General features: G+C 41.9%; 1 protein-coding gene across 1 annotated transcript in view; it reads right to left on the bottom strand.

The window, feature by feature from the left end:
* CLASP1 (cytoplasmic linker associated protein 1) overlaps positions 1–13,422 on the bottom strand; it is a 219,041-nt gene that overhangs the window by 154,612 nt on the left and 51,007 nt on the right. The window contains exons 3-6 of the mRNA XM_083349903.1: positions 6,764–6,842; positions 4,090–4,193; positions 2,540–2,631; positions 2,358–2,433 (exon numbers count right to left, since the gene is read on the bottom strand). Coding sequence (XP_083206029.1) covers positions 2,358–2,433; positions 2,540–2,631; positions 4,090–4,193; positions 6,764–6,842 — 351 coding nt within the window. The remainder of the gene's footprint in view (positions 1–2,357; positions 2,434–2,539; positions 2,632–4,089; positions 4,194–6,763; positions 6,843–13,422) is intronic.

Here is a 13,422-nt window from a genome sequence, read left to right on the forward strand (position 1 = left end):
GCGCCCAAAGCTCCCCAAACAGGAACGGAGACCTGCCGAGGTTTGGGGACGTTTGGGGAGGCGCCCAAACCTCCCCAAAGGTCGGCAGGTCTGCGCGGAGGAACGGAGACCTGCCGAGGTTTGGGGACGTTTGGGGAGGCGCCCAAACCTCCCCAAAGGTCGGCAGGTCTGCGCGGAGGAACGGAGACCTGCCGAGGTTTGGGGAGGTTTGGGGAGGCGCCCAAACCTCCCCAAACAGGAACGGAGACCTGCCGAGGTTTGGGGAGGTTTGGGGAGGCGCCCAAACCTCCCCAAACAGGAACGGAGACCTGGGGAGGTTTGGGGAAGCGCCCAAACCTTCCCAAACGTCGGCAGGTCTGCGCGGAGGAACGGAGACCTGCCGAGGTTTGGGGAGGCGCCCAAACCTCCCCAAAGGTCGGCAGGAGGAACGGAGACCTGCCGAGGTTTGGGGAGGTTTGGGGAGGCGCCCAAACCTCCCCAAAGGTCGGCAGGAGGAACGGAGACCTGCCGAGGTTTGGGGAGGTTTGGGGAGGCGCCCAAACCTCCCCAAAGGTCGGCAGGAGGAACGGAGACCTGCCGAGGTTTGGGGAGGTTTGGGGAGGCGCCCAAACCTCCCCAAACGTCGGCAGGTCTGCGCGGAGGAACGGAGACCTGCCGAGGTTTGGGGAGACGCCCAAACCTCCCCAAACGTCGGCAAGTCTCCGTTCCTCCGCGCCCTGCCTGCCTGCTTCTTTCCGCTGCGGAAAGAAGCAGGCAGGCAAGGCGCGGAGTTTGGGGAGGTGCGCGCGCACCTCCCCAAACCTCCCCAAACTTCGGCAGGTCTCGGACGGCGGTGGCATGGGAGAGGTGCGGGCGATCCCGGAAGCACCAAAGCCTCGGCCGCGCACAAGTCCTCGGTAAGTTTTTTTTGTTGACTGGAGTATAAGCCGAAGTGGAATTTTTCAGCCCAAAAAGTGGGCTGAAAAATTCGGCTTATACTCAAGTATATACGGTATATATGAATCGGAACTGGTACAATTCTATCTTGGTTTTCCGGCCCGATCAGGAGAATAACAAGATTTTTGCAAAGAACATGGCTTAAAGTACCACGTGTAACTCATGCTCAAAAGGATTAAGATAAGGAATAATTAGGAAATGTCTACATTTTTGGGAAAGATTAGTTACACCATACCAAGGAAAAGAGAAAAATACCTGTAAAACAATGGAAACCTTCCTCTTTATACTCTAATAACAGTTGCTCTTCAGTATGTTAGGACAGTAGCTAATTTAAAAATGATTTAGAAGAAATATTTATACCTAGAGTGTCCACATAACCTCTCTGCTATTCATATGACCTCCTGATATTCTTTAAAAGGTTTCAACATCAGGCTGAAAAAACATTATTTTGTCACATTAGCGACACTGTTTTAATAATTTGGTTCATTAAAGCATAGGATTAGTAATTAGGAAATGAAAATAGGATGGAAGAAGAGAGCCAACAAATTCAACCATTCTTTTTATTGTCTATTCACACATAAACTTTCATACAAAGCAGTCTTCAATCTATGAATCAGCTGCAGCAGTCAAAATATGCATTGCAAATGTCTCAGCATCCTTTTGAAAGGTACACAGTATGAGCAGAAAAGCTGATCTCATACTAAAAAGGGGGGATTAACTTAAGCTTACGATTTCAGTGCAATACTGGTAGTCCTTGAGGTACAATAGTTGACTTAACCAACGTTCAAAGTTACAACAGACACTCCAAAATTATATATGACCCTGTTTCAAATGGCCCCTGAGGTCATTCAACCTTACGATTTTGCATAATATCTGTCAACAGGTCTTAAATTAGTTGCATTTTTTCCTGGAATTGTGGTGTAGTAGTCATGTGAGTCCCAGAAAAGAGAGTTTCCATAAGGAGTTACTGCTTAAAGATAATGATGCATATTTTAAAATGCATAGGCATCTGCTATCAATAATTAAAAAAATGTTAAAACTTTCCTGGCCACATGAATACGGTGTGGTAAAGCTTTGAAACAAAATAAAATACAAATAGCAATAGCACTTAGACAATAGCACTTATACTTCTTCACTGTGCTTTACAGCCCTCTCTTAAGAGGTTTACAGAGTCAGCATATTGCCCTCCAACAATCTGGCTCCTCATTTTACCGACCTCAGGAGGATGGAAGGCTGAGTCAACCTTGAGCCTGGTGAGATTGGAACTGCTGAACTGCTGACAGCTAGCAGTCAGCAGAAGTAGCCTGCAGTACTGCATTCTAACCACTGCACCACCACGTCTCATAAAATAAAGCCTCTAGCACAGATATTCTTCTCCAGGAAGGATATAAGTAAGCAAATGTAGAGCATTAAATACTCACCTGGCTGTTTGGGTCACCAAGTAAGTTACATATATGGGGCACAATCTTGCTCAAGGTTAAACTCTGAGCTCCAGATCTAAAACAGAGGAAGAAGAGAAAAAGAAAGCAAGCAACATATCAACTAAAGTATTTTTCAAAGCAACTGAAGGCAGGTATAAATTAGGCATAATAGTCCAACTTACGCATTAAGAGTTGCAATAAGGCAGAGGCAAATTCCTTCTCTTGTCCGGAAATTCTTGTGTTTGAATCCTCCCAAAATTCTGTCCCACACGTACTGTCACATAAATATAAGAAAGTAAGGGGAGGGAAAACACCCTAAACCAAGATCAGTTGCATCTGCTTGATCCTGAATATCCTATTGTCACGAGATAAGGAAGTGTGACAGGGTTGCACACATAATGTGCACGTGCAGATGCATAAATTAATGGATGCATAAATGAACGAAGGCAGCATAGGCAAATGCAACTAATTTAACTATTGAAAAATATTTTAGAAATTTATTTTTACTGGGTGGGAGTATACTGATATGGCCTCATTATATTATTTTGGCTGGCTTCCTATCTTATCCACATATAAAGGCTCTAAAAAGTTATGCTTTGAACATCAAAGCAAGGTAATTAAAAATATCTTGTATAAGATTCCACTGCTCTGACAGAATGCTAAACATATATTATTTATACATAAAATACTTCATAATGTATAATTTTATTCAGAAGTTTTGAAGCACAGGCAACCTATTGTTACAATCTCAAGTACATCCTAATCCCTATTCTGTAGACACAGAATATTCCTACAACATGACACAACTTTTTCATGGCAAATGGTTGAATTTCATTAGCACATTTTAATATAAAATCTTATCTATTACACCATTTAAAGGAAAAGACACATAGCCTGAGGAACTAATAAATACTAATGAGCAAAAAACGACAACAATAACATGTTCTCCATGGAAAAAGTCATCCTGCTACTTTAAAAATAATCAGTTTGATTGGTTTGCTTAAGGACTGTGGTGTTCACTTAATGACCAGTGCAAAAAAGGTAATAAAATCAGGTCAAGTGATGACACACTTAACAACCAGCACAATTTACAATCATAATTCCTCCCTTAATTAGGGTGGTAAGTTGAAGACTACCTGTAGCTATGGAACTATGGCAGCTAAATTACTGACTTTTTCTCAGAGTTCTTAAAATATATTTACTGTTGTTTCTGGTGTTAATCGGTTGAAAGTAATGCAAAGCAGACTTTTGAACATAAAGGGTGGAGGTTGAGGATCTTCTTAAATATTGCTCTGCATAGATTATAAATAGAAACTTTATGTTCAAGGACTGAGATCTAATCAGCATCGCTCCCTCCCTATCTCCACTCCTCTGTGCCTGTTTTGTTCTTTTTGGTAACTCCAAAAAGTATCCTTCAATTCCGGCTTACTCTGATTTAAAAAGGAGCACAAATACTCTGAACAAATACACAGGTTAGCTACATGCTCTAGCTTTATCACATCATAAAAAGATTCTTGATTATAATGTTCTTGGTCCCTTCAATGAAGGATATTTTCGGCACTGATATAAATCCTGCTACTGTTCTGCTGGCTTCCCAATACTACTTATTTGAACAATAGAGTTTATTAAGCATAATAAAAATGTTCAATACGAATTGAACCCTCTTGTGAAAGGTTTTCTTGGAGCAGGTACCATAGGTTTGCCTGACTGCTGTACATTTCCAAGAGCTCACCTGGGGACTAGCAGCTTGCTCCATGATTTTTAACAGCAGGGCCTGATCCTGCTCTCGTACGGAGTCTTTTGAATCTCCCAGTCTGTCCATTAGACTAGGTAACACTGGAGACAAAAAGAAAGGCAGTCACAAAGGAGGATTCAGAAAAACAGAGTTGGCATTTCAGATCAACACTAAAATATGTCTACCCAAATGCCTCGGATGGTGTTTTGGTAAGCTGCTTTTATAGAAGAAACAGACACAGGCTGCAAAAAAGGTTGCCCTGCCATTATGATGTTTGTATATGCTGCAAACTTTCCAAGTATGTCCAATCATATTAATTTTCAAGCATTGTATTAATGGTTGCTGCTACCAAATACAAGCAGACTTTGCTTAATGACCAGTCACTTAACTATCATTTGAAACCCCCCCCCAAAGTTATTTACAACCCATCCTCAATGCCACACACACACCAGCAGTCACGTGACTGCATTTTAGGCACTTGGCAATCAGTCATATTTACGTTAATGTTAATCAGTGACATGAGACTCTTTGGGACTCATGGATCCTGCTACAATAGCAGTTGGAGACTATGGTTCGGGGGGGGGGGGAGGCGTGTTTTTCCAGCTTCTGCTGGTGCATCAGTTGTGACCCTGAGGTGGTAAGATTTTGCTACAGTGGCTCATGTACTCATTTTCACCACTTGCTCAGATTACTGAAACACACAGTACCTGGGGCTGTCTCTGAAGATCACACGGAAGAATGCAATTAGTTCAGAGTGCAGTAGTCTGTATGCTGACCAGTGTTTGCCAGTGGGAATACATTATACCCAATGTTGTGGGACCTGCGTTGGTTGCTTATAGGCTCCTGGGTACAATTTAAAGTCCTGGCATTAACTTTTAAAAACCTAAATAACTCGCTACTAATTATTCGCATGAGTAGATTCATTCATTGGAATTGCCTTGACTAGTTCAGCCTACCTTCAAGAAACTATTAGTAGGTTTCCTTTAGGGAACATAAGGAGAAATGCTCCTTTTTTATGCCCACCTGACTGCTTTATGAGCTTTTTCAGAAGGCATTTTGATTTGATAAGTTTCATTTAATTCTATGCTTTCATCAGTTTGTGAACACTTATTTTACACTTTTATTTGATTGTATATTTATGTATCTTATGTGTAAGAGTCCTTAAAGGTTCAGCAATCTCTACTGTGAATGTAAATAATAATTCAGTATCATCACACATATATGAGAATCTTTCACAGGTACTGACTTTTTTTAGATTTTTTTTTATGCTGCCTTTATTTTTTTATAAATAACTCAGGGCAGAGAACATATCAAATGCCACCTTTTCCTCCTATTTTCCTTACAACAAGAACCATGTGAGGTGGGTTTTGTCACAGCTAAGGTAGGATTAGAACTCACAATCTTCTGGTTTCTAGGGCAGCACCTTAGCCACTACACCAGGGGTGTCAAACTGCCGGATGCGTCATGCAGAAGCCACACCCACCCCAGCTCCAGCAAGGGGGGAAAAGTTGCAATACATCACAGCATGTCGTATGACGTGGTGAGTTTGACACCCCTGCACTACACCAGACTGACTCTTCATGACTTCCCAATGTCCTGTACAAAGCTCAAAGGTATATTATCCAATCAGCTGAAAACTAGTATTAGCGTGATTGGTGCAGAGTCTATAATTTCATTCAAGTGCTTGTAGCGTTCAAGATATAATCATCTCTACTTTAAAAGTGACATACAAAGATTTAACCTCTAAACTATGAGACAAAAAAAGTTTGAAAAGAGAATATGAGCCTGGATTTTTAGCTGGATTCTTTGATTACAAACTTAATTCCTTTTCCATCTTTTTCCCAATCGACAGTGTGCCCATATTTTTTAATGTTTTGCACACTCTGCAAGAAAGAGTCTCTTTCCTTCTTCTCCTTGCCCCAACAATGCAGATAGAAGCAGATATAAATATATTTACTATTATAATGTGATGCCATTAAACAGAATCATCAAGCTTTGGACTGCAAACTCTCGGGCACACTTTTTGTTGCTGAGTTCACACCACCTACTAAACCCTAAATCAGGGTTCAGACAATTGCTGTATTCCTATGACATATTTAGCCAAATAAGCAAGCCATATTATGGCTTAACATAGTGGCCTATTTCACACAATGTACTAAAAACACATTGTGATATTAAAGTTGGATTCCCACTGCATCCTGAACCATCTAACTCAGGGGTGTCAAACTCGCAACGTCACGTGACATGTCGCGACGTATCACGACTTTTTTGGCATTGCCGGCAATGGGGTGGGTGCGGTTTCGCTATGATGCATCTGGCCCGCAGGCCGGCAGTTTGACACCCCTGATCTAACTGCATTTTAGGTTAGTATATTGTATGAACCCAGCCTGTTCCTCAGGGAAAACTGTAAAAACAAAATAATTATGCCGTTTTTGTATCTAACACTATTACAACGCAAAGTAATTTCTATCTTCATATCAGTGGCAAAGTTTCTGATTTTTTTTTATTATTGCTGGTTGCTGTTAGTTCTAACTAACCAGTTAAGAACAAGCTGGCTCATACACATGACCCTTAGTTTCATCATGAAATAAACCTAATTTGAGGGAAAGTCAACAAAGACAGTACACCCTGTTTAATACAGCAGACTATCCCTTGGCCCCAGTTACCTCACCTGTGCCAATTTGAGCTTTAAATCTATCTTGAAGCCGTGACACCAGTGCAGATAAGATGTCCAAGCCCAGCAGGACAACCTGAAAACACACAAACAAACAAAAAGAGTTAAAAAAGATGCAATCTCTGAGTATGGGAAAAAAACATGAATATAAAACAGTGAATACACAACCTAGGCATTAAAAAGAATATTAAAGGAATGGGCTCTCATAACTCCCAAACAGAAGGATGTTAAAAGTTGCACAAACTTCATTTGTATATTTAAAGGGATCTGGAGTCTTCTCTAGGTAACCAATGTTGCAGATAAGACCTAGCCAATGTCTATGCAATAGCTCAGGAAAATGCAAATAAGTGGAACAGCTGCAAGTCAAAAGATTAATTTCCATAAAAGTTACCAATACTGGTTTAAGACAAGCAAGTGAGGAGAGAGGCGCATTATTTGAAATATATAAAATGGCAAATCAAACTATTGCTATTGAAGATGCACCATTTTGTAACCTAGAAGTTATTAGTAAGCAAATTAACATTAATAGTTACAAAAACCCCTGGGCCAAATATTGCATAAGTTGAAGTTGTTGACATGTTTATCAAACTTATTACATTTTGAAAATGATATCATATGGTACCATAGCAGTAATAAAACAATGTATTCATCTTCAATGAATGTTATTTAAAATAATATCCAGTTAGCATTCTTTATTAATAATCTTTCAAGATGTTATCAAAGCCATATTGATGTCTTGGGGGATCCTTATGTGGGCAGTACATTTATGACTAACCAAGGGATTAGAATCATTGAGAATTGGGCAGCATATAAATTTAGTAAATGAATTATGGATTTTGAATACATAATTTAAACAAGCTGGAGGGGAGGAAAGACCAATAATGCAGTATTTGCATTTAACTTACTCCAATTCTTGACACCTTTAATACAATTACTATGAATATATTGGTTTACATGTAAAACACCCTCAAATTTAAATTAAAGGGTCAGAGAAAAATAACTTATGCTACACATGAAGGGTTTGAAACTCAAATACAAAGCTAAGCACTCTTGGATTTACAGCCACAACAGATCTGCAAAGAACGAGACTGGAGAAGCGTTTTGCATGAAGCATCGTGAAATGAAGCAAACCTAATATATATTTTAGAAAACCTTTAAGTACCAAGTTTATGTAGTTCCCAGAAGGTACTTGCTGCAGAATTCAGAGATAAATAGCCTCCAACTGCACACTAAACTCCAAACACAGAAGGAATTTACCTGCAGAGCTTTTCTGTTACAGGAAGCTTACCCAGCTAGGGCAGCCTTCCTCATGCCTGTGCCTTTCAAGGGCACTGGACTACACCTCCCACAATCCTCCTTTGCGGAAGTTGCAGTCTAATAAAGTGGGGTTGCGTCCTATGGAGAAAGCTGATCTGTACCATTCTTAAGGGCTTCAAGTAAAAAGGGAAAAAAATATCAGCAAAGTCCTAAACCCAATGAGAACACGTACAGGCACGCAGTCTAAACAACCCTAAAGAGGAAGTGAAGAGTAAATTTCTCCCCCTCGCCGGGCAGGCGCGCCAAAACAACATCTTCGCAAAACGGAAGATATTGCTTCGAAGCTTAAGACCGCCTCCCCGCTATGTATAGTCGTATCACCGCCCACTATGCAAAGCGACTCCTGCAAGGCATCTTGGGTAACCTCCAAACTCGCGAAGAGAGGGACCGAAAAGCTGCTCGCTTTGCAAATGCTTCGCAAGCGAGGTTAAACAACACGCCGCCTACATAAAGCAGTCTGAGCAAACAAACGAGGGTCGCGCCTCACTATAACCTCAATGGATTTCCCGCCTACTTCCCCAGACTGCCGCCTGCGTCGCCTCTCTCAACCATCCTTGTCTTGGGGTTGCGCTACTGTTCAATGAACGTCTAGTGAGGACAGTACTGCTAACACCGACACAACACATCGGCATCCTTGGGGCTCGCTCCCCAATTGAGGTGCAATTTTTGGAACCTTATTTTAAATAAACCCCCAGCGGGTACAAACGTCAGTAAACAATGTTACTCGTATTTTGTACTAGACGGGATTGATTCTCTGTGAACTGTACTCGTAAGCGTCACCGCAGAATAACTGATGCTGCGTTTTCATTGGTTGCCACTGGGTGGTGCTACAGATTACTTGGTAAGACCCAGAACGAACAAGCCGTGAGTATATATTTTTAACTTTCTGCATCCCAAAGCAATTGCAGTCAAGTTAATCCTTTCCAGGGGTACTATTTAACAATAAAATCCAGAGTAGAGAGAGATTCAAATTCCAAACAAAGCCCTTTTCAAAATGGCTCCTTCCACCTATTCAATGTAGTGTCTTCAATTACCAAAAGCATCGGACAAATCAGCAAAAAGTTGCCTGAGAAGACATTAGTTAAGGAAGCCTTTGAACTGTGGTGCTGGAGAAGACTCCTGCGAGTCCCTTGGACTGCAAGGCGATCAAACCGGTCAGTCCTAGAGGAGATCAACCCTGACTGCTCTTTAGAAGGCCAGATCCTGAAGCTAAAACTCAAATACTTTGGCCACCTAATGAGAAGGAAGGACTCACTGGAGAAGAGCCTAATGCTGGGAAAGATGGAGGGCAAGAGAAGAAGGGGACGACAGAGAATGAGGTGGCTGGATGGAGTCACTGAAGTAGTAGGCGTGAGCTTAAATGGACTCCAGAAAATGGTAGAGGACAGGAAGGCCTGGAGGAACGTTGTCCATAGGGTCGCAAGCTAAAGCAGTGTTGTGCTTTGTTTTCAGCTGTTTTATCAGCCTTGGACCAATCCTCCCTTAGGTAAAATCTGGGGAGTCAGTGTTTTATTTGATTTTTTTATTTTAATTCCATTTATATCCCGCCCTTCTCCAAAGACTCAGGGTGGCTTACAACCTTAGCAGGGTTGACTGGTGAGTGTGCCTAGACAAGTCCCTGAGATTTTCTTGGCAGGGTTTTTCAGCCTTGCCCTTGCCTCCTACCCAGGGCTGAAAGAATGACTGGCCCAAGGTCACCCACCTGGCTTTGGGCCTAAGGGAGGAATTCAATGGTCTCCCAGTTTCTAGTCTGGTGTGATGACACCACACCCAACTGGCTGAAACCCAAACTAGCAAAGTGGAAAATTTAAGACTTCCCCTGACTCTCCCCCCCCCCTACTCCCCCAGACAGCAATATAAGAGGAAATGTGTTGCAAGTTTCTAACCAAGTGCCTTTAACTACTATAACTAAGCTGCTGTCTTTTTAGGGAAAGCCTCCCCTTAAGTCAAACTGAATTCCTGGCAACTACGCAATATGGAAGGGTTCGCCGCCTTCTGAGATTATTCTTCATTCCCAGTCTTCTTCATTCCCAGTCTAGCTTAATCTTCCGAATCTCGTGGTGGTGGTCTCCTATCCAAATGCTAACCAGGGCCAATCATGCTTAGCTTTTTTCTAGATACATCCACTTTTGGCAAGGGGCTGCCACCTGCTGTGAACTCTGCATTTCTGCCAAGGGGAATCAAGAGTGATCCACTTTGCAAGGAAGCAGAATAGAATGTTGAGATGGCAACTACAGAAATAAAATTTAATACATAAATACGTACATACATAACATAGGCTACCTGCCCTTTCGGTTCTCAAACAAGTGACTTACAACCATCATAAGAACCTGCTAACAGATGCCCATTCTATGCATTTAAAGAAAGACATTTCAAACATGAATTGACAAGTCCCTCATTGTTTACATCATTATTCCTGTATGTTTCAATTTTCAGATCTGACAACTGAACACATCCCTGTCTGGATTACCCCGAGGGATGAGTTTTTGGATGGTCCTTTGTGGATCTTGCTAGCTCCCTCACTGTTGATGAGGTTTATTTAGTTGGGGCAGTTTTGAGGGTAGGGAATTCAAGGTCCTGTACCACAGTTGCTCAGCTCACTACTAAAAATCAGCAGAGAGAGTGTATGTGCATGCGTTTTGATTTGGTCCCCTGGCATCAGGGACTCCACAGGATCCCAGTCTCTTCAATGATTCTACCCTAATTAATTGCAAGGTATGGTCACTCTGAGGCATTCTCCAGGCCTATCTTTGAAACAGTCTCAAAGCTGCAGCTGGAAAATGCTGTGGCCAAGTTGGTAAGCAAGATCACACAGCACCAGTCCTAAGGCATATTTTCCAAGGCTTAAAAAAAAAACCTTCCCAGTTCCCCATTTCAGGATTTTCTGGTGGCCTTCTCTCCAAATAATAACCAGATCTGATCCTGTTCAGCTTTTCAAGATTAGTCAAGGTCAGCTACAGTATGTGCTACTTCAAGTTGCGTTTTGTACTTGCGGTTAGGGCCCTAAGTATCACAACACCAAAATAACTGCTCAACTATTGTCACATTGCAAGTATTACTGCAAAGTGATTCTACTTGACTGAACTAGGTCTATGCAATTTGTACCATCAAACTTACCAATTTATGTGCTACATGCATACATTAAAAATCAAATGATCACCGCATGTTCTAAAGTGGCATTGCTTTAAAAATATAATTCTTTACTAGGAAATGGACAAGTCTATTCTTTGATTTTCTCCTGGCAAAGGAAGGCAAGAGTACACCTTAAAATTCTTTTAAGTATTTATGAAGGATGTCCAAGGAGATCAAGACCTGTATTACCATTCAGTCTTTCAAACAAAAATATTTTTCCTGACAAGCCTGATAGGAATGTTGTATTACATGTACTTACTCGCAAACGATCGAGATCTCCTGTCTCCTAGGAAAGTATAAGATAAGTACAAAAATCACATTGACAGGAAAAAAAAAGAAATTTAGCATAACAGAGGCACAACAGAAAACATCACCCAGTTATGTAGCAGCAATACTTAGCCAATTGTGGCTTCTTGTGGAAAAGTTAAGCAGAGTTGAAATTTGTTGTTATTTGACCTGTACAAAATGGAAGTAGTTGAAGGTTACCCTGGGAAGTGAGAAAACGTGGAAGAAAGCAAGAGCAAATCCAATGTACTTTAGTTAAGGAAACTACATGAGTACTGTATGTCTCTGAAGGCACCAGGAGTTGATCTCAGACAGAAAGAGGCTTTACCTAAAGAACTAATACAACCCGGACCATATGATAGAACACATACGTGGGGAAGGCTGCGCAAACGAAAAAAAGAGAATTCTGATGAGACCACATTTTCCTAGTTTGGCATCCTTCGAATGTGTCGGATTACAACTCTCACTAATCTTTTCTCAGTACGAACATGTATTTGGCAATACTGTGGCTGATGTCATGGCCTAAACCAGAGTTCCCCAACCTTTCTGGCTTTTTGCGGGCGGGGGGGGGGGGAGAGAGAGATAAAGAGGGGATGGTTCTGCACAAGCAGTGGGCAAGTGCACGAGCACACGCAAAGCTCCATTTGCACGACCTGCGGGCCCGTGCTCCTGCTGCTCACACAAATGGAGTACACATACTCACCTGCTGTTTCATGCAAGTGGGGATACCTGCACCGCTCGCCACTTTTGCAGCCAGTTCCAAATGGCTCAAGGCCCGATAGTCCCCATGAAGCGGGGGGAGGGGGGGAGGAGGAGAGGAATCCACAGGAACACAGAAAAAGTGGGAAGAACCCAATTGCAGAAAGCCCGATTTATCTAGTGAAGTTGCACTGCGGGAAAATCGGAGGGACTGCTATGTACAGTATGCCACCTTGGGTGCTGGATTGTTGTAAGCTGCCCAAAGTCAAAGGTATACTGGGAAAACACGGGGTTTCCATCTCTTGTTTTAACATAATAAAACTGATGCAACCCAACTGTAAGAATGGGACTGTCTAGTGAACAGATGCTACAATTGGCTGATCAATTCAACCAGCAATTCAACCCATTTATAAGAAGTAAGTACCACCTAATGATATACGAAATCCAGAGGGAGGAAATGTGAAACTCAAAGACAGACGTAGCAGTACTACTTCCACTGACAAATTCCGTGTTTCCAATTCGGTACAGCAAAGGGTGAAGCCTACAAGGTTCTAAATATAAAAGAAACTGAACTCCCCAACCCACTCCCAGTTCCTGGGTTTAGGCAAACGAGAAACAGTTAAGCCCTCTAAGATCTTTTATCTATGTCAAATCAGCATTTAAAATTAGCTAGGAGGTTGCAGAGTATTCTTTCACAGGGAGAAGTGGGGGTAGGGGGCAAATCCAGTGCTGTTAGAATGGTATTTCACCAACTGGCCCTTTGCCAGTATTGTCAGCTCATTAGCAGAGCTGTCACAGGGCTTGTAGGTATAAAAATTCTGGTTGGCTTGTAAAAATTGGCCGGGTTTACTTCAAGGGACTTTACCCTTCAAAATGGCTGCCTTGACTTGGCTAGGCCAAGAAATACAGCATAAACTACAGTATGAAAAGGAAATGTCTGATAGGAACAAAGGAAGTTGTCTTATCCTGAACCAGACCCCAGGTCCCCCTAGTCTATTATTATTCAAATCAGGGGCAGGCAAGCTAGTGACTTTTTAAACAACAGACTCCACATTTTCTTGCTTCTTATGTTGAGGGGAACTGAGGGGAGCTAAAGTCCAACACATTTGGAAAGCTCAAGGTTGATCTACAAGGTTGGTCAGTTTCTCCACAAATTTTCAAAAAAAAATAAAATAAAATCTGGAGATGCTGGGGACTAAAACAGACTTTGACATGCAAAGTAG

Source organism: Vipera ursinii, assembly GCF_947247035.1.
Source record: "Vipera ursinii genome assembly, chromosome: 1".
In the NCBI taxonomy this organism is placed as follows: domain Eukaryota; kingdom Metazoa; phylum Chordata; class Lepidosauria; order Squamata; family Viperidae; genus Vipera; species Vipera ursinii.